The sequence below is a fragment of the Durotheca rogersii genome, assembly GCF_024521655.1.
Source record: "Durotheca rogersii strain YMJ 92031201 chromosome Unknown GGS23scaffold_3, whole genome shotgun sequence".
Taxonomy (NCBI): Eukaryota; Fungi; Ascomycota; class Sordariomycetes; order Xylariales; family Xylariaceae; genus Durotheca; species Durotheca rogersii.
Window position 1 is genome coordinate 665,758 of NW_026251234.1, and position 18,898 is coordinate 684,655.

General features: G+C 53.7%; 4 protein-coding genes across 4 annotated transcripts; 2 read left to right on the forward strand and 2 right to left on the reverse strand.

Annotated features, from left to right (window-relative positions):
- Positions 1 to 448: 448 nt before the first annotated feature.
- GGS23DRAFT_278248 (uncharacterized protein) lies at positions 449 to 2,022 on the reverse strand. The gene is made up of 5 exons (XM_051512516.1): positions 1,906 to 2,022; positions 1,521 to 1,813; positions 1,321 to 1,468; positions 901 to 1,273; positions 449 to 853 (listed from the first exon to the last, which is right to left on the reverse strand). Exons 2-5 carry the CDS (start codon positions 1,683 to 1,685, stop codon positions 817 to 819), a joined length of 723 nt encoding a protein of 240 aa, XP_051375295.1. The 5' UTR covers positions 1,686 to 1,813; positions 1,906 to 2,022; the 3' UTR covers positions 449 to 816.
- A 5,698-nt stretch (positions 2,023 to 7,720) lies between these two features.
- On the forward strand, positions 7,721 to 8,536 carry GGS23DRAFT_278339 (uncharacterized protein). The gene has a single exon (XM_051512518.1). The coding sequence runs from the start codon at positions 7,896 to 7,898 to the stop codon at positions 8,382 to 8,384; it is 489 nt and encodes a 162-aa protein (XP_051375296.1). The 5' UTR covers positions 7,721 to 7,895; the 3' UTR covers positions 8,385 to 8,536.
- On the forward strand, positions 8,537 to 14,831 carry GGS23DRAFT_278347 (uncharacterized protein). Its single transcript, XM_051512519.1, has 3 exons — positions 8,537 to 13,419; positions 13,474 to 14,571; positions 14,634 to 14,831. The coding sequence occupies exons 1-3, from the start codon at positions 8,689 to 8,691 to the stop codon at positions 14,748 to 14,750; spliced, it is 5,946 nt and encodes a 1,981-aa protein (XP_051375297.1). The 5' UTR covers positions 8,537 to 8,688; the 3' UTR covers positions 14,751 to 14,831.
- Positions 14,832 to 17,375: 2,544 nt separating this feature from the next.
- GGS23DRAFT_278356 (uncharacterized protein) lies at positions 17,376 to 17,970 on the reverse strand. Its single transcript, XM_051512520.1, has one exon. It carries the CDS (start codon positions 17,906 to 17,908, stop codon positions 17,414 to 17,416), a length of 495 nt encoding a protein of 164 aa, XP_051375298.1. The 5' UTR covers positions 17,909 to 17,970; the 3' UTR covers positions 17,376 to 17,413.
- Between the last annotated feature and the right edge of the window lie 928 nt (positions 17,971 to 18,898).

The window sequence follows — 18,898 nt, forward strand, 5'->3', positions numbered from 1 at the left end:
GTGTGTGCCGGGGTAAGAATCTTGTTGATGCTGGGACCCAACTCCTTCGGATTCCCCAGCATAGCGGTTCTCCTGCGTAGATTCATGACCGGCCGCATCCCAACCTGCTTTGGCAGCAAACGAACCTGGCTAAACCCCAATGTCCGGGAGCCCAAGATTTCGCGGGCGTGAGCGAGGGAAACCTCGGAGAACATATTGCTTTTCAATGTCGCCATCGCGGGTTCTGCTACATAACGCCACACGTCGTGACGGAAGAAGAATAGTCGAGACTTGTGGTTGTTCGACTCCGTGACGTAGAAATTACTACGAATCAGGGGTATCAAGAGAGAATCGAAGAGGAAATACAGAAACTCGGCAAAGAGCTCCCGACGCTTTCCAAGGTCTGTTCGGGACGTCTTATTCGACCTGAGGCACGGCGGCGCGAGCCAGTCTATCTCTGTTACCTGTCGACTGTTAGCTTGACCTGTCCGTCCCTTTCCAGCAGACACGCGACCATAATTCTAACCTTCATTTCCTGCATCACTTCGTGGAGCGACATGCCTTCGAAGCGCCTCAGCGCTATGAAATGGTCTACCTGCTTGAGAAACCTGCTCTCGTGGTCTGCTGCGGCAGATCCGGTCCCCCAAAAACCCCTGGGCACGATATTCTTCAACACAGACCGACAGAAAGAGGACACGCTCGCTAATGGGGTTGCCAGGCCAAAAACGGACGACACCGGCTTCCTCGGCAATGAAGATGGGCCTCGAAGTTGCAATGCTATCTTTCTTCGCTGTGCATTTACACTACCGTTGGCTTTGCCGGCGCCACTAGCTTCTGTCAACTCGACTTCCCGATAATCAAGCGACTCGTGAAGCTTCACACAGTCAGCAGCTTGTAGTGTCGCGATCGCGGCTGAGACACCTTACCGGACAGTAATGCTGGAACAGTTCTGAATAAGAACAGCGTTGGTGTAGGATTTGGAGTTTCCGGACCAACTCTGTGGCGGCCCCCCTTAACCGCTTAGGCACGTGAACTCGAGTATCCGGATCATTGAGCCTGCCAAACTTGCCTAGGATTTCTTCTTCTCGCAGGGTATAATCTTTCAGCTGCTGGGACGTCTCTTTGAAATTGACCTTGGAGGTGAAGGCATTGTGAAGTCCGAATTGGCGCGGGAAAATGTACATCATAACCCTTAGTGTGTGAGCGTCGTTCTGGGCAGCCATGAGTTTACTGCTCTCAGCCGATTGCTCCCCCTCCTCGTCGGGACACACATAAGGAGACCGATTTAAGACATCTATCGCAGTGAGTACTTGCGAATGATGAGATGCTACAGTGACTTACGAATATGCCTGAGACCAAAATGCACAAATCCTCGAGCATTCAGCGCGGCTTTTGCATAAAGCATACGACTACGGATGAAAATAACTGCAGACGGCGGTTTTTTCATGTCACCTAACGGCCGTTCCTCTACCTTCTCCAGAGGGTGCATCTTGACGTCCGTCAACGGCTTCCCTGGCTCACGATGAGTAAGGAGACCGTACCGGTACTAGCAGTTTGGACGACGTACCGCTAATTTGGCAGAAATTGTTGGTGCCTGCTTTCAGGGGCACGAAGACCGCACAGTCGAGAAGCAGGTCTATCATGATACGCTCCCCCGAGTCGCCCATCAGGGCCAACAGTTGCGGCCACGGCGGCGCCTTCAGCATCTCGACATGCGGGTTGGTTCGAACGACGCGCAGACCGAAGCCACAGTTCCTGCGGTAGCCGTCGCAGAGCAGATGCTTCGGCCACGTGTTGGCCTTCGCCCCAGAGAACAGCGTTTTCACGACGTAGTCTATCAGCTTCTCGATATTAGCTCACCGGCGACACACCTATGGCGGGCGGGCACGCATCGGTTCGACGCAAGGGCGAGGGGTTGGGTCGTACATGTGCTTGTGTCTCGACACACCCCGGCACGCCGCTCGATAGAGTGACATGGGAGTCATCGCCTTGCTGGGAGAAGCTCTTCCACAGGGCCAACCGACCATCCCCAACAGGTTGCAGCGCCTCTGGGATCCCGACGAGCGTGCTGTCGAGGAGAGCGCCCAGCGAACGCTCCACGTCCGAGACAGGCAGGCCTGGGGCTTTGCCGACCACGCCGACGCCAGCCACCTTTTTCCTCCGAAGCCTCGAGGCGGCGGGCAGCCCCTCGAGGACATATTCCCGCAAGGTCAACACCCGGGAGTGGAACTGGTTCAATACTGAGTGCTGGGCGTGCTCGGGCGCCGCCTTCTCAGTCGGACGGTGGGGATGAGTGCCTCCTTTCTTGGCTGGCGGTTGGCCTTCCAAGCCGGCCCCGAGGCTCTCGCGTCTCCTCTTCCTCGGGCGGGCCATTCGGCAGTCTCGTCGCGTATGCTAGCCGCAGTCGTTCCCTCCCATCCACCCACGCGGGTGGATGCTCATGTCCCGGTCGGAGACGCTAGACGACGCGGGACGAGGAAGCTATCTGATAGTCCAGCAGGGACATTGGACACTAGGATCGAACGATTAGCTTCCCGGCGATTCCTCTGCACGCTCTACCGGTTTAGGCGGCAATTTTCAAATGGGATGGCGCATAAATCAACCCCGAGTTCATCCGCTTCGGCGAGTTGATGCTGTGTTCCTGGTCTCGACGGTGGTCTACGCGTGTAAGAGGTATATGGATACGCGTGACTCGTTAGGGTCGGCAGTTTTGGTCCAGATACGGACTTGGCCCCGTATTGTGCCCATCTGCCCGTTTTGGCGCCAGTGGGCTGTGCGTAGGCGTAGGCGTCGGTTGCACTCACCTACGTGAAATTACAAACGGCACCGCGGGCTATTCAATACGTTAGGTACCTACTTCTATCACTTGTCAGGTACCTGGGTTACCCAGGTAATTACAGGCAAGAGTTTGGTATCTACAGGTATCAAGACCAGGCACCCAGGTACCTCTCCCGCATAGATGTACCTAGATACATAGAACGTACCTCGAGGTCCTATCGACATGTGCTGCTTATCAAGAAGTTCGGGGAATGGAACGCCGTCGCGTAGGGACAACTTCCGCTCTCTTCCAAGCAGCCAACCGCAATCTCTCTTCTTGGCCGGCCTCATTCCCGCGACTTAATACAGCGGGAATTACTCATTTCATTTCCCGCCCCAGTTGCAGAGTCACTTCGCGCGGCCGCACCACAAGCCATATAACTCACCCCATATACCTGTCTCTCTCCGCGGCCAGGTCAGTAGGCAGGTGTGTAATTTGCCATTACTCGCGTAGCCTGGCAGTTCCCTGCTCGCCCGCACATGTGAGCAACTCAGTCCCGACGAGTCAATTTAAACGGGAGCGAGAAGACGGGCGTGAGAGACCTACATGATACACAGGGGTGTGTATACCTCCCTCTGATATAAAGGTGCCTAAGAGGTATATCGTATATACCTACGTATACCAGGTACCTCATACCTCCTATAGAGATGTATTTATATGGCATCTCACCACCTCCTAGAGGGCCACCTACGTAGGGGTGTTGGTAATCGATATTTACGACATCCGGTGCCCGGCTTCGACCCATGTCGACGAAGAGGACAGACGCAATCGATCTCGACTTGTCACTCACTTACTCGTCCTATAATATGTAATACCACGTAGTACACGAGCACATACCTACGTAAGCCCCGACGGCTGTCACTTTTTGCTGGCCTAGGGACATGGCAATACTACGTACGTGGTAGCCAACTCGCTCTCTGCCTGGCGACATGTTGGTCACATTTGGGGTTGGGCGCCATCACAACTGCCAGACTCACATCAGACATCGAGGTGGAAAAAAAGGAAGAGCTGATTGACTCATCGCGTAGGGTCGTTGAACCAATTGCCAACCGCCGCCTGTTATACCAGATTGGTTCGCTGCCCTGCGTTGGCCGGGACTAAGCCACGCCTGAGATGCGCGTGTAAATGGATGTGCACATGACGACCGAGGCTCGCTCTGGCGAGAGAGAGAGAGAGAGAGAGAGGCACGAAGACACGAGGGCATTGCGCCGGTGCTAATTGCCAATATCCGTCGGGATTGGCTCCGAGTAAAGAAAAAAAGAACAGGAAAGAAGACAGAACCGGCAGCGGCAGCGGGCGAATGGGATCTCTCAATTCCGGCCATCGTAGGGGTCCGGCATAGCGTTACTATCCCCAGTCCTCTCTCCCCTCTGAGAGGTGGCCCGGTATGTAGGTAGTACTAGTAGCCTCTTACAACGGAGGCTTGATTCACACGGCACGCGGCCGACACCAGTGGTGCGATGGATCCCGTGCGTGTCCTGCTCGTCAAGTCAGCCATCGAGATAGCAGGTTCGCCGTGGCAAGGGACGAGACAGGTCTGGTGTAGATTATGGCTTTTGCACCTCGTTGATTGAAGTCTCCGAGAGTGTGGGCGGGCGAGTGGATGGGACGGAATCCTGCAAGCTGCATGCACTCCTGTCTGATCCGGCGCCGTATTTCCACCGCCAGCTGGCCAGGTTTCTCTTGTCTCTTGATTTCTGTTTCGCTCTCCCACTCGCTCTCCCAGGAAAAAAAGGTATCTCCCCGTCTGCTAGGCACCAATCGCGATCCGACATACCACCCAGTACGACACACCCAACGTCAAAAGACCCAATGCCCATCGACGGCGGAGAATAAGACGAAATAGAGTACGCGCCGATCGCTTATTGTTCGCCTGCCTGTGGGGTCATTCGATGATGGCTGGCTCGTTGCGTGGTGCCGTTACGAGGCTCAACATACCAGGCCTTTAAAGATTCTGAGATTGGCTCCCCTTTTGGAGGGGAGGGGGGAGGGGGTGGAGGGATGCCTCTATCTCTATCTCTTCTGAAGATCGGTCGAACCTATCGCCAGGACAGTCTGGTTGAGTTTAAAGAAACCGACTACGAATACCTAGCGCAGTATGAGTGCATTTCCCGCCGCTCTGGTCATGTTATGTGTGGGTAGGGTACCTACAGGTATATGCCCTGCCTAGCCTGCCTAATATATCTTAGGTAGGTATACGTTAAGGCTGGTATACCCCTAGGTTCCTATATTTCTCGGGTGATGCTCCGTTGGCTGGAATTTCCTCATCTGAACTTCCGGCAGCCCGTTGGAGTTACCGGCGGGTTGCCACCTGATACTAACAGCAACCTTTACTTCTCCTGTGCAAGTTACCTAAGATAACCATCTCGTCGATCAGCTAAGGCATATACTGTGTGGTACTCCCCCTCCCCATCCAAGCTCACCGTGCGAGCGTCCCAACCCTGGTTGGCTCTGGCACTCTCCCCGCCTCGAAATTGCAAACGGGATGCTTCACCGAGTGGCGTCCGACATAATATCTACCTATGCATATGGCAGCGTATGCGGGTGGTAGTAAACCGAGACGTCGGTGGGTGTTGATCCCAACGAAAACGTCCACTGGGCGGGCACGTATGTGGACATTTGGCACGATCGCCTACCCTTTAGGATTACCTTCTGACTGTATCTGGCCATGTATGTAGATCCGCCTTGCCATCCCGCTGTGGCTCCGGCAGAGGCTCTCCGATGGTTCGATCGGCTTGCAGGAGGACGGGCCGTCTCCTCACAGCCTCGATACATCCATTCCTCGATTCCACCCGATCAATATAGAACCCGCTCGGCGAACCACGGGGATTCAGATATACGTATTAGAGACGTCCAATACGTACACCCGCGCCTATGTGTCACGGCGGGCATCGCGGTTCCATGCTTCGCGCGAATTGGTTGAGCACCTAGGTCGGAGGTATGTAGCCGGCCTACTATGCACTGTGCAGCGATTTACCGGTGTAGGCGTTTTTTCTTTCCTTCCATCCCCTCCTCTTCAGTCTCCTCTTCTTCTCTCATGTGTGCGTGGGTGTGTACTCATAGATTAGGAGGGACCTCTCGGAATCCGTAAACCTACGATTACACCTATGATCCTGGGCGTGCCCGGGTATCCGTACAGGTAAGTTCGCATTCGTAATTTTCGAGGTACGATGGAAGGCAGATAACAGGGACACCTAATTTCTCCTAGGGGTGTTCGCAGGCACGTAGATAGAGGTAAATTCCATATAGCTGGCACATCGCAGATGCCATGTACCTTACCTGGCTGGGAAGGAGACAAGGGTGGGCAGCACACACAGGAGTCTGGCCTTGAATCAACCTCACCAGCCCTCGAGACCGGTAGGGTTCTGTACTCTAGGCCTGTACGCAGGGTTGTAAAAAAAAGTTTAAGTTTTTAAGTTAAGTTCAAGTTTTTTAAGTTAAGTTAAGTTTAAGTTAAGTTTTTTTCAGCTTAAGTTAAGTTAAGTTTTTTTCTACTTAAGTTAAGTTAAGTTAAGTTTTTTTTAGTTTAAGTTAAGTTAAGTTTAAGTTTAAGTTTAAGTTTTTTTAAGTTTTTTAAGTTTTTTTTAAGTTTTTTTATGCAAGAAATATGCACTAATTTTATGACTTTTATACATTTATGCATTTTATACCTTTATACTTTTATATATTTCGAGAAAAAATATAAAAAAGAAATAATTTTATTATTATTATTAATTAATTAAAAATCCTTTCTTAAAACTTATTTATCTTTAATATTAAGTTTTATTAATAGATTTTTAATTATAAATTTTAATATTAAGATTTTAAGTTTAAATTTCTTTTATAAATTCTTTTTTTAAAAAACTTTACTATTAGATTCTTTTAATACTATTTTACTTATATTAAACTACTAAAATATAATATGAAGTTATAATATATATATATAATGTTAAAATAAAAAGAAAAAATATAAAAATATAAAAATGAATATATAAATATAAAATTTTAAAATTTTAAAAATATTTTTTTTAATAATATAAATATAGAAATATATAATAAAAATAAAGTAAATGTTTTATATTAATAATAATAATAATTATAATTATAATTAGTATTAAAAGAATTTTTTTAAAAAATTATTAAAATTTAAGTTTTTTTTAAGTTTTTTAAGTTAAGTTTTAAGTTTTTAAGTTAAGTTTAAGTTTTTCTTAAAAAAGTTTAAGTTAAGTTAAGTTTTTTTTCTAGAAAACTTTTTTTTTTAAGTTAAGTTTAAGTTAAGTTCGAAATTGCTTAAGTTAAGTTAAGTTCGGCCCGAACTTAACTTAAAAACTTTTTTTTGCAACCCTGCCTGTACGCACCACGCCTCCCAATGTCCATACAACGTAGTAGCAGTAGGGGGGTCAGGTTAAGGATGTAGGGCAGACAGGGGAGGGGGTTCATGTACGTCCTACGGTAGTGTGTAGTAGGTTGGGTGTGGAGGATGTTAGGACGTTCGTTAGCTTGCCTCACACCCTGCGGTAGGGTATTATGGCACCGAACGTAGCCAGGTTCAGCCGATGCTAGAGAAGAGCGAAGCCGGACGGCGGCCTAGCCATACCTGGGTAGCTAATATGCCGGACACGAAGATGATGTGCCCTCCCACAGCTGGCGCAGGCGTGTGCGCGAGACAAGGGTGGGGGGCATCTGTATAGAAGGACCTGCTGGGAGTTCCCGTCGCAGGCTGGGCGGATTCGCAGGTGACTTTCACGTAGCTGTATTGCATGAATGGAGATATTATGTAGGGGCCCGGGTCAGGTAGATGCTAGGTACGGGGCAGGCTGTGTGGGAGGTGGGCGATGTGGTCGGTAGGGTCGGTGGGAGAGACGATTTGCAGATCGGGCCTTGTACCGCCAGCTCGGTTAGGTACCTCGTGCTCATCCCCCCTCCGCCCTCCACCACCACCGATTCGCTGTGCGTTCCCCGTGCGTGAGGAAGTACCCAACTGCGGGTATGTACTTGCCTTCCCACGTACCCTACCTGCGTTTCGGTACCTCCTCCTCCTCCTCCTCCTTGGGATGCCGGGACGCGGGTGGAAGCTGGAAGCGTGGATAGAGCGAGTTGGAAAGTCAGTCATACCTACATGCCCTTCGCAGGGAAAAGACCAGCGACAGGATCGAGTGATTATGAGTATACCCAATCCCGTGCCGCTTCTCTTGCAGCCGTCCAGCTTTCCGTCTGCCGTCCTCCACTCTCTCTCCCTTGCCCTCCCCCCCTCTCCTCCTCCTCCCTCCCTCCCTCCCTCTCCCCTTGGCCTCTCGCGAGGAGGAGAGGAAGAAGAGAGAGACACAGGAGGAAAAGAGAGGGAGAGGAAATAAGCGAGTGCTTTGGCGTCCGGCTGCTTCTCCTCGCTCTCACCAGTTCACCCTGCATGCCGGCCTGCCAGCCTGCCAGCCTGCCAGCACATCCAGCCCGGCGACATCCCACACGCGTACAAACAGCTTTGGAGCTTGCCAGGGGCCGGTCTTGTCATCCCAGGGACTTATCGAATGGCTCTCTGAAAATCCTTTCGACCACGGCTTGCACCACCGTCTGCCCCGTCCAACCCCATCGACCCCGTCCTACTGAGTAAAGCCTCCCTCCCCCCCCCCACACACGCACTGCTCGCTGCTACCTCACCACCGTCGACTGGCATCCAATTGCTTGGAAGCTCGCGGCCTGAGTCGCCTAGCGTAGAAGCGTCCGGGCCAACCCAAGGATTATTCGGCAACGTAGCCTGGCACGCCACGAACCAGAGCAAGCAAGACGAGCCAACCCTTGCTCGGCTTGACCTACCTACCCACGACTTTTCCTCCCTCTGCACGCGGTTATTGTAGATGTAGTGTGCGTGTGTAGGTATCGTATCGGCGCCTGAATGCCTGGGTGATGTCGAGAAAATGCGGAAAGAGGAGGAACCCCTTGGTGCGACACAGGCAGCCCATAATTTCGAATCCCAGTTAGGCCCAGCCTCGACGGGATTCCAACAACGCCGCTATCACCACCACGACTACGACTGCCACTACGACTGCCACTACGACCACGACCACGACTACGACCACGACCACGACCAACAACCACCTCAACCACACCTGCACCACCGCCGCCACCACGACCGCCACCAAGACCGCTACGCCCACTCGAACCCTAATTCTGCAGCATTTGACTCCTCCGACCACGAGGATTGCGACCCCGAGCCAAATCTTGTCCCGCATCCCACCCTGTCGCCCTCGTCGGAATTCGCATCCTATGCCTCACGCAACTTCCACGCCGCCCATGCGAACGCGACCAGTGTCGAGCCCGTGGGCGTCGTAGATCCCGACGATTTCTATAGGACTTATCGTGGCGTCCACACGTCTGTCGTGCCGGGCCCGGCCTACGACGGATTGATGGCGTCGACCCTGCCCGTCTCCCAGAGGCCAGAGCAGAACGTCTCCCTGCGATCCAACGGGCACCCTACCGCTCCGAGACACCCCCCCGCGGTCTCGACACGCTCCGGTCCGAAACCTGCCATGCGCTCTGTGTCCGCGCCTGTTGACGATAGACTTCCTGGTAGCACCTCTAGGTCGAGACCCGCAGCCGCCCCCGCGGCGCACGGGAACCGCGACGGACGTCGGCCCAGTGTAAAGGACCTGAAGCGAAGGTTTGACCAAAATGCGGTGCAGTCCAGCAGTAACCCTACAGCCCGCAAGGCCGCCCCACGCATTCCAACCAGAGAAACATCTTCGTCATCCGCAGGGTACCGTGGAGCCAGTGGCTCCTCTCCGACAAATGGCCAACCATCCTACGCAGCGGTGCGGTCGGCCGTGACGCGTGACTTTCCTTCTTCTTCTTCTGGAACAGGAGGGTCATCAGCGACGCGGGCCACACACAGGAACAAATCAGTGTCCGAGGACCAATTATCCAATAATTCCCAATCATTTGCCAGCCGAATAGCAAAGCCTCGAGTGTCGGTCGGCTCGCACCCCGAGGCGTCTAAATCGACGAGCAATCTATCCCCAAGCACCTCGCCCACCTCGCCCACCTCGATCCCGCCGTTGCCCCTGTCCCGCGCTCTCCTCTTCGGCGAGATCGCTCCCGGCGAACTAAATTCCGGAGCGGCAGGTTACGGGATCCAGCGCACTCGACCAAGGCGGACTTCGGACTCCAACCTGCGCACGCCGAGCGGTTTGCACCTGCGAAGCTTATCCCATACCGACGTCGAACCCCCCTCGCCGAGTGACTGGTACCGTAGTTTGAAAGGGGAACCCGCGATTCATGACCGTACCGATACGAAGACCCCGAGGCCCACCAAGGCCCACAGCCGGTCACATAGCGACGTTGCTGTAGCGAGGCAGGGTCTCGTACCAGCACCGTTGCAGGCGCCCCAAGAGCCGCGCTCAAAACCCCACACAGATCGGGGTCCGTCGTCGACAGCTTCAAGACTGCCGGTCTCGGTGCGGAAATTCAATTCTCCCTCGGGCTCCTCCAGCCCAACGTCGACGCGGTCGAGCTCACCAGCCACACGCAAACGCCCTCCCGTCCCAGGGAAAATGACCAAGCCGATACCGACCGTAGGAACCAAGACGCCCTCCAGCAGCTCTAGCTCCACAACGCGACGGCCAAATAGGCTAGGATCCGTTACTCCAAACGGTAGCACAAGACTCAACGCTTACATCTCAGCACCGGCACCCAAATCGTCCCCGCCACTGCGGAGCTCACGACCGCGCCAACCGGTATCTGCGGCGACCACCACGAGTTCGAGAATGAAGGCCGTCGAGAGAGGCCGGTCGCCGATGCGCGTCGACTCGAGAGCGGGGACGAGATCCAACGACCAGGGCCGACGACGAAAGATATCTATGGGCCCGATCGACTTCGAGTCACGACGGGCCCAGATCAAGCGGTCATACACGAAATCCATCCGAGAAAGCGAGGCGAGGGCAGCAGCTAAGAGGGCGGATGAGGAGAGGAGAAGAAAAGAGGAGGAGGAGGCCGAGGCTTTAAAGCTCGGATTAGAGGCCGAGCGGAAACGTCGGGATGAAAAGAGCCAGGAAGAGCTTGCCGGTGATGACGTCCAAAAGTTAACAGATACGGAAGCACCCAAAGCCGATCAAGCAGCATTGACCATCGCCACGAACCTTGTGCAGCATCGCCCAGGTGACGTGGCCGCAACACCCGGGTTCGTCCAGCAAGATTCCCCAACATTCGGTATACCGGGGAGTTTTCCAACTCCCGGAACGGCTGAGGATCAGGATGAGGCACCGCCCTCGGCAATCTCGAACACTACTGAATTTGACATCGATCCACAAACGGAGCCTCCGCTGCAAAACGTTTCTATACGGTTAGACATAAGCAAGACTAGCAACGAGACCAGCCCCTCTAGACCAACGTATCCGAAGTCGGAATATCGGTCTCCGTTCGAGGACGAATGCGCCGACGACGACGAGCTACCCATACCAATTCACGTCTCCTTAAATACTTCCGTAGAGGCCAGGCTGCAACCTGCGAACGAGACCGGTACGAGCCGTGAGATTCCGACCGCATACCAAGACGGCGACGGCGACGACGACGAGTACTCCCCACAGCCACTTCCATCTCAACCGTATCCAACGAAAGTAACGATCATTGGTCGTGATTCGAGTTTTCCACACTCCACACGAGACGGTAGTGGACCGATCTTCGCGAATTTCTCCAGCACCCAAGATTTTGGAGACAAAGATGTGCAGCTCAAACAAGCCGAGATTAGAGAGTTTCTTGCCGGGCAAATCGTCGAGGATTCCACGCAAAATATTCCGGAAGCTTCTAGCCCTAAAATACCGGAGAGCAATGGTATAGACTCGGAGAAACGAGGTGTAGAGGACCCTCGTTTCTCCACAGAACCTCGACAGACTATGGGCACGGTCCCGAGTCTCGCGGTGCCCAGAACTTCGGATTCCGCGAATAGAACGAGTCAAACGACGATTTGGACCGACTTCTCGTTTAACACCCAAGATGCGTACTCGGAGTATGAGTTCAAGAACCGGGATCTACCCAATCTCGACCCATCCTACCGCGACCACTCGGTCTCGGAGTCTGGCTCCGTTCCACGGGTATACCAGGGGGGGCGAGGCTCCGTAGACACATCTTGCAGCTCCGAGATGCCTCCTCGTAGACCTTCTGGAGAGCCAGAAGCAGCCTACCACAGACCACACCAGCTTCCGGAGCTCAACACGGGTGGTGGATTTGTCGTAGATTATATCCATCATGAGGACTGCTCTATCCCATCGTTACCAGACCACTCGCCGCCCCCACCTCCCGATGAGGTCTCTCTCCGCGATGCCTCCAGTTCCGCCCCACAGAGCGAATACATCGACGAAACGAGGCCTAGCAGCTATGTGCAAGGCGGGAAAGATGACCAGAGCGTGTTCTCGATGGGTACCTACCGGGAGAGTGAGGATTTTAGCCGATCTGAGTCAGTCTCTCGTGCCGTTTACCCCAACTCCTATGAAGCCTCTACTCGCTCTGTTCTAGACAGCCGCCAGACGTTGGCGGACAGCATCGACCAAGCCGACGACGGTACCGGACTCTCGGCGAAGGAGAAAAAACGCCTCTTCACGCGTCTCGAAACCATCAAGGAGCTCATCGACACCGAAGCATTCTTCATCAGGGACATGAACATCGTCGAAGAAATCTACAAGGGGACGGCAGAGGCTTGCCCCCAACTCGACGACAAGACGATCAAATTAATTTTTCGCAACACCGATCAAATCATACAATTTCACTCAGAATTCCTGGTGGAACTGAAGGAAGGCGTCTCTAGTGTATACACCCCCAGAGTGCATCGGACCCCACCGCCGAAAGAGTCCCCGAGCCCATCCGACGGCACCGCCCCCTCAATCGCGTCGCCGGCGGCATCGACGCCTCTCACGGGAGAACTAAACGACGATAGGGACCGACAGACATCGCTTGGGCCGATTTTCATTCGGAATGTGGAGAAGATGAAGGTGGCGCATGAGACCTTTCTCAAGAACAGCGACCATGCTGCGAAACGCCTCATTCAGATTCAGGAGGACCCGACGGTCAAAGTTTGGTTGAACGAATGCAACGAGGTCGCAAGGGACTTGACGAAGGCGTGGAATCTGGATTCACTCCTTATCAAACCAATGCAGAGGATCACCAAGTACCCAAATCTTCTCATCCAACTTCTGCACGAAACGCCGACAGACCACCCGGATCGTCCGTTCCTCGAGTCCGCCAAGACCAGCTTAGAAAACGCGATAGAGGAAATCAACAAGACGAAGAAGAATTTCGAACTAGTCGGGCAGATAGTGGGTAGAAAACGCAAAGAGTCCGACGTCAGGGCCGGGTTCGCCAGGGCATTCGGAAAAAGGGTTGACAAGCTACAAGCAACCCACAAGCCCCCCGAAGATCCAGAGTACCTCAAACTTCACGAGAGATTCGGCGACGACTACCTTCGACTTCAGGTTGTGTTACGGGATGTCGAATTTTACACGAGGCAGGTGACCGAATACGTCCACGAGTTCCTGCAATATCTCTCTTCAATGGAACTCGTCATGCGGTTGCAGCCCTCGCCTCACCCCGAGATCGAGAGCAAATGGGTTCGCTTTAACGTATCTATGAGAGATATTGAAAAGGTTGCCCTAGAGCATCATGTCGGTAACAATCCGCCCCATTCGTTTACCGTTGAGACTAACCAGCACCCCTAGCTCTCCCAAGTTCGAAAGCAGGTCATCGAGCCTTTCGAGCTTGTGATCAAGTCGTACGGAAATCCGTCCCTCGCTATGAAAAAGAGGGCCAAGCGCCGATTAGACTATGAAAAGTCGGTCCAACTAAAGAAAAGCGGTAAGAAGATCGACAAACAACTTTCTGAATTCATCGAGCAGTACGAAGCCTTGAACGAGGCTTTGAAGAAGGAGCTGCCAAAGCTTTCTGCGTTAACGGAGAAAGTGGGCAATATTTGCCTTGGGAATTTCGTCAACATACAGGCGAAATGGTTTGCTATTTGGAAAGAGAAGGTTAGGGTAGTGCTCGAAGACTCCGAGGTGCCAGAGGTGTCCGATATTTTGTCCACGTTCCACCGCGATTACAAGTTTCAAGACGAACAGATCAATACGATTGGCATCGTGAACCCGGCCTCTAAGGGCAGGCCATCCCAATCGACCAGCACGGACGAGTCCTTTGCAAGGCTCCGCCCGCGACCGTCCGAGCTCTTGGCCGCTCGCGGTCGAGGGCTGTCCCTGAGCAGCGACGCCGCCCCGAGTTTGCCAACGCCCGACTTCATGAAGCGTCATAGCGGCCAGTTCACTATCTCGCCCACTTCCGCTTCTATTCCGAGCCCCCACCAGTACTACTATCGCGATTATTATACCGGTGCCAACATGCAGGGGCGACCGAATTCCGGCTCACCCCATACTCCTGATTTGTCCGGTGTTTCTCGATCTATTGGTACGGCGTCCATCCGTCCCGGGACGGGGCAGAGCCACGACTCTAGTAGCGGCTTCCCGAGGCAGAGTATGGAGTCAACTCCCCACTCTAGACACTATTCCAATTCCACGTATACTTCGCAGTATCAACCGGCCGATAACCAGCGTTACTCGGGTCTGTTCCAGTCTGCCTTGCCCCCGTCTGATAGCCAAGAACGTCTTCCGCGACCATCTCAAGCCTCATCTCGTGCTTCTTCCCGAGAGAGGCAACCTATCAACGGATACAACGTCCTGTGGCTAGCAGCCTCCCTCTTCGAATTTAACATTGAAACTACTAAACATGAAGCCGGGTACCCTTACCTAACGTACCAGGCGGGAGAGGTTCGTGCATCTAGACCCAAATTTGCCGTAAAGTAAATCACTAATGGGAATCTCGTCAATAGATATTCGATGTCATAGCTGAGAAAGGCGAGCTGTGGCTCGCCAAAAACCAGGACGACCCCAACAACCTAGTCGGATGGCTATGGTCCAAGCATTTCGCCAAGTTGGCAGATGATTAGATCGAATGATTTCTTATTGTCTTACACGTACATTTTCTTACACGTCTGTTGGTTCCTGCTCATATCACTTCTTGCGATACCACGAAGGCTGAGTCCTCACCCACTATTTTGTCATTTGACTACCCCCCTCCCCCCCCCCCTTTTTTTTTCCAAAAAAAGGAAATGGTAGAGAAGTCCCTTTGGAAAGGTCTTCTTGAGTCTACTTTCATATGTAACAAAACTCCGGCAAGAGCTCAGACAGCAATGCGCACTGTTGGGCGAGGCGCGGGCGAGCATGGCGTTTCTTCGTTTTGGTCGGGCATCATCTACTACTACTATTGCTGTACGACGCAACGGGATACGACGTGATTCGGAGTACAAACTATAAGGACGGCGAAGAAAGGGATCTCAGCGACAAAAAAATTACCCGAAAAAAAAACACTTCGTTTCTTTCCCGTGCTGTCGTCCTCTTAGGACGGCACCCTCAGCTCTAGAGCCTGCACAATTGCGGCACATTGCCTCTTCAATAGGCGGCTGGCGAGCATGGACAGTTGGTCTCGGTTTCGATCGCCTCTATGTACCTTTGACCACTTAGATGCGGAATTTTTGCGGCAAAAACGGAACGGGACCGGAATTGGAGAGGTTAGGAGGCGATGGGAGAGGGCTCTCTATCTCAGCGACCCAGTCCAGGGTGGCCGATATTATAAGCTACTTTCTTGTCCCAGCACCTACAAAGTTCTAATAAAAATTCATAATAAGTCATCTATATCCATTGTCTCCGAGAGGGAATCGTGATGGCATGCTATTACTAACTCCTGCATCTTGGAAAAGTCCCCCGCATACTTCTAAGGTGTAAGGACAAGGGAGAGCAAGCAGGTTGGTGTCGCATAGGACCCGCTGGTCACCAGAATGTGCCTCTTGGGGAAGACTAGTGCGTAGCAGGCTTGAAAAGAGCGTACACGGTCGTCGGTATCGGGTTTTACTCTATGCGAGAGCTTCCATAGTTCTCCGCTTGTCTCCTTCACTTCAGGCTCCCCTCCACACGTCTCTCTCTGCCTATACCTATATACGTGCTCCCCTCCCCTCGGTCTCTAGCTCTCTCTCCGTCCCGCGCCTCCCGCGACTTTCATAACTGGGTTTGCAGGCGGTCTACGGTAAATGCTGCGAGCATGTATGTATGCGTGCGTGTGAGGCACCCAGGCAGGTAAGGGGGGAGCGGGTAGGCAGGTAATTTCCTTACCTACGTCTCCTCGGCGCAGCCTACCTACCCGCCTGCCTGACCTACCAAGAAGTTAACCGGGGGAGGGGGGGTTGCGTCTACCCGAGCGCGGGGGCCCACCGCTTCTTCCCGCGCCCTCGTGTCTGGCTCGCTCCCCTCCCCCCTCTCTCTTCCTCCCGAATTCGGCCGGCTCGCCGCGGGCGGGAACGGGATGGGCTGGCTTGGCTGGCTGGCTCGGTCTGGACGAGATGGATGGGACGGGAGGGCGGTGAGTGGCGCGGGGGGGGAAGGGGGAAGGGGTGTGGTGGTGTGGCTAGGCGAACGTGTTAAGAGGTCGCCATGTTACGTGTATGTGCGCGCACATATGCGTAAAGGGGGGAGAGAAGCGGAGGGGAAGTAGGGATGTGGCTGGTAGACAGGGGGCGGGGGGGTTCGGCCGAGGACTGACTGCGTATGTATGGTACTTGCGGCCATAGCTACCTATCACTTGCTACTAGCTGCGCGAAAGGAGGAGGAGGAGGCAAGGCAAGGCAAGGCAAGGCAAGGCAAAGGCACAGGCGGGGGAGAGGCAACGCGGACGCGAGGGACCTTCGGCCGCGTGGCCCCAGAAAAACGGGAGGGTGAGGCTCGGCGGGACGAGCGAGGCCGGCTTCCCCGATCGGGGGGGCGTGGCCTGGCTTGCTCGTCCCGTCTCGCGCTCCTCGCTCGCTCGCTGCTCGCGCCCGCGTCCCAACGCGCTGTGGCCGGCGTGCTTTCGGCAGGCAGACAATACCCACGTACCCGCAGCCTGCTCTCTTCGCGGCCTGCCGGGCAGCGAGCTGCTTCCCGCCTGTCTGTTTGTTTCCCTGTTTGCTTGCGTGTTTTTGCAACGCCGGCCTCTCCCCCCCTTTCCTCCCTGGTCCTGGCCCTCTCCGTTCGCGGTGGAGCGAGGATGGGGTGATGGACGTGCGCACGCACGCTCGCGCGTATGTATGTAGGTGAGGCAGATATGTAGGTGATGTTTGCTTTGGACCCGTTGTCTCGCCATGCCCATACTAAGTAAAGCACGTAGGAAGGCAGTGCCGGTGCGTTAGCATGGCCGGGTTTCTTCTCCAGCGACGAGCTCCCAGTCCAATGGCACCGTCTCTCTTGCCGAGAGGGCAAGGAGGGCCCCCGTTACACAGTGCCGGGGGCTTCGGAGAGAGGGAGAGAAGACACACAGAGAGAAAGAGAGGTCAAACTGGACATGGTGGGCGGGCAAGTGGAGAGAGGTAGGCAGGGAGAGGATCCGTCGCTGCATTTCGTACGTGCCTATAGTATATCTCGGTAGTGTTGGGTCTATGTACGGCATAGCTGCCTGCCCTATACGTTACAGCTATGCTTCCCTACCTACTGGGCTTACTCGCACGCCCAAGAGGGTTATTCTCTGTCGCCGTCCCACCTGATGCGGCAGGCAGTAAGCTTGGCTCATGCTAGGTTGAGCGGGCTAGGTACCGAATCGATGGTATCGTCTCTGTCCGACTTCTCGGGTATGTAGCGGCTGCTGATCCCGTTGGCTTGGATGTCGGGATGGTATGGCACGGATATGGGTTGGTCTCGACCATTCTGCTCTTCCCACACCCCCCCTCCGGCTGCCCCCAGTCACCGTCATCCTGTCTTCTCCGGTCCTTCTTCTTTGCGGAATGGCAGGTTGCCTACCGGATTGCTTACCTTCTCCACGCTTACCTGTAGGTATGGTATGTGTGCCCTGCAAGTTACATGCCCTGTGACTGGGGAGGTGGTAGGTAGCAATAGGTAGTAGGTAGGTATGCCTATGCCAACATGCTCCGTCCTGCCGCCATCCTATGTAGGCATGTCGAGTTGGTGCTGGGTTGAACGTGTCGTCGCCAACGCTACTACTATTTTTGTTATTCCGTGCCCGGGAATTTATCTTATCTGTACTGCATGGTGTGTAGATGGACAGTAAGGCTGACCACCCCATACACCTACCAACATACCTTAAAAGGGCTATCGAGATCTCTTTCGGTGAGGCGCAGCGAAGATCTTTAACGAGGCTGTAGGCTAGAGGGACCCGCTACTAGCTGCCGGAACTTCTACATATAGGTATACATATAACGCCTTAGGCCATCTACGGTATCCATTTCGTATGGCGTTTTACGTATGAGCTGTGTGAAGGCTTGCGGACTGTCGCCAGTAGGTAATTGTCGGTCTAGCCTACAAGTCCTGGTTGGTCCGCATACTCGGCATACGTAGGTAGGCATATAGGTAGGTATATGGACTCTTCTCTCTTGATGTACCTAATGAACACACACCTACCTACTTGTCTCATGCCTAACTAGGTAGCTGAGAGTGCATCGCCATGTAGTCTTAACGCGCGCCAAGGACTGAGGACCAAAACGGGCCGCTAAGCCCTGCGGGTAGGTGAACTGGGCATAGCGAATGGGACGACTGTGTGTATTTGCGTATGCTTGTGTGTACGTATGCGTGCGTACGTATGTGCGTGGATGGTCTGATGTCTTCAAGCATCGTTCGAGGCGGCTGAACAATCTCTACGAAACTTACTTTTCGAAAGCTTTCCTGCTGAGATGAGGACGATCGTGGGAACGTAAGAACGTAAGAAAATGAGAGAAAGATCCCGATGTCTAACAACCCGCATGCACGGAACTACACCACCTCTACCGACCCTCCAGGGTTTAAATCCAACGGCACGGCACGGCCGAGCATTTTGGACGGATGACAGGGGTGAGAGAGAGAGCGATGAAGAAGTGAGAGAATCATGGATAATCATACCTGCCCTTTATCCATACGCGCCACACATCGAACACACCCCATACACATATATGTTTACATACCTACATCACGTACGCCCATCCGTACATATGTATATGCACAGTCGATAGCAAGTATGTAGGCATGTATGTAGGTACGAGGCGGCGTAACCTCCTGACCTGGCTTACCGCGGCAGATCGGT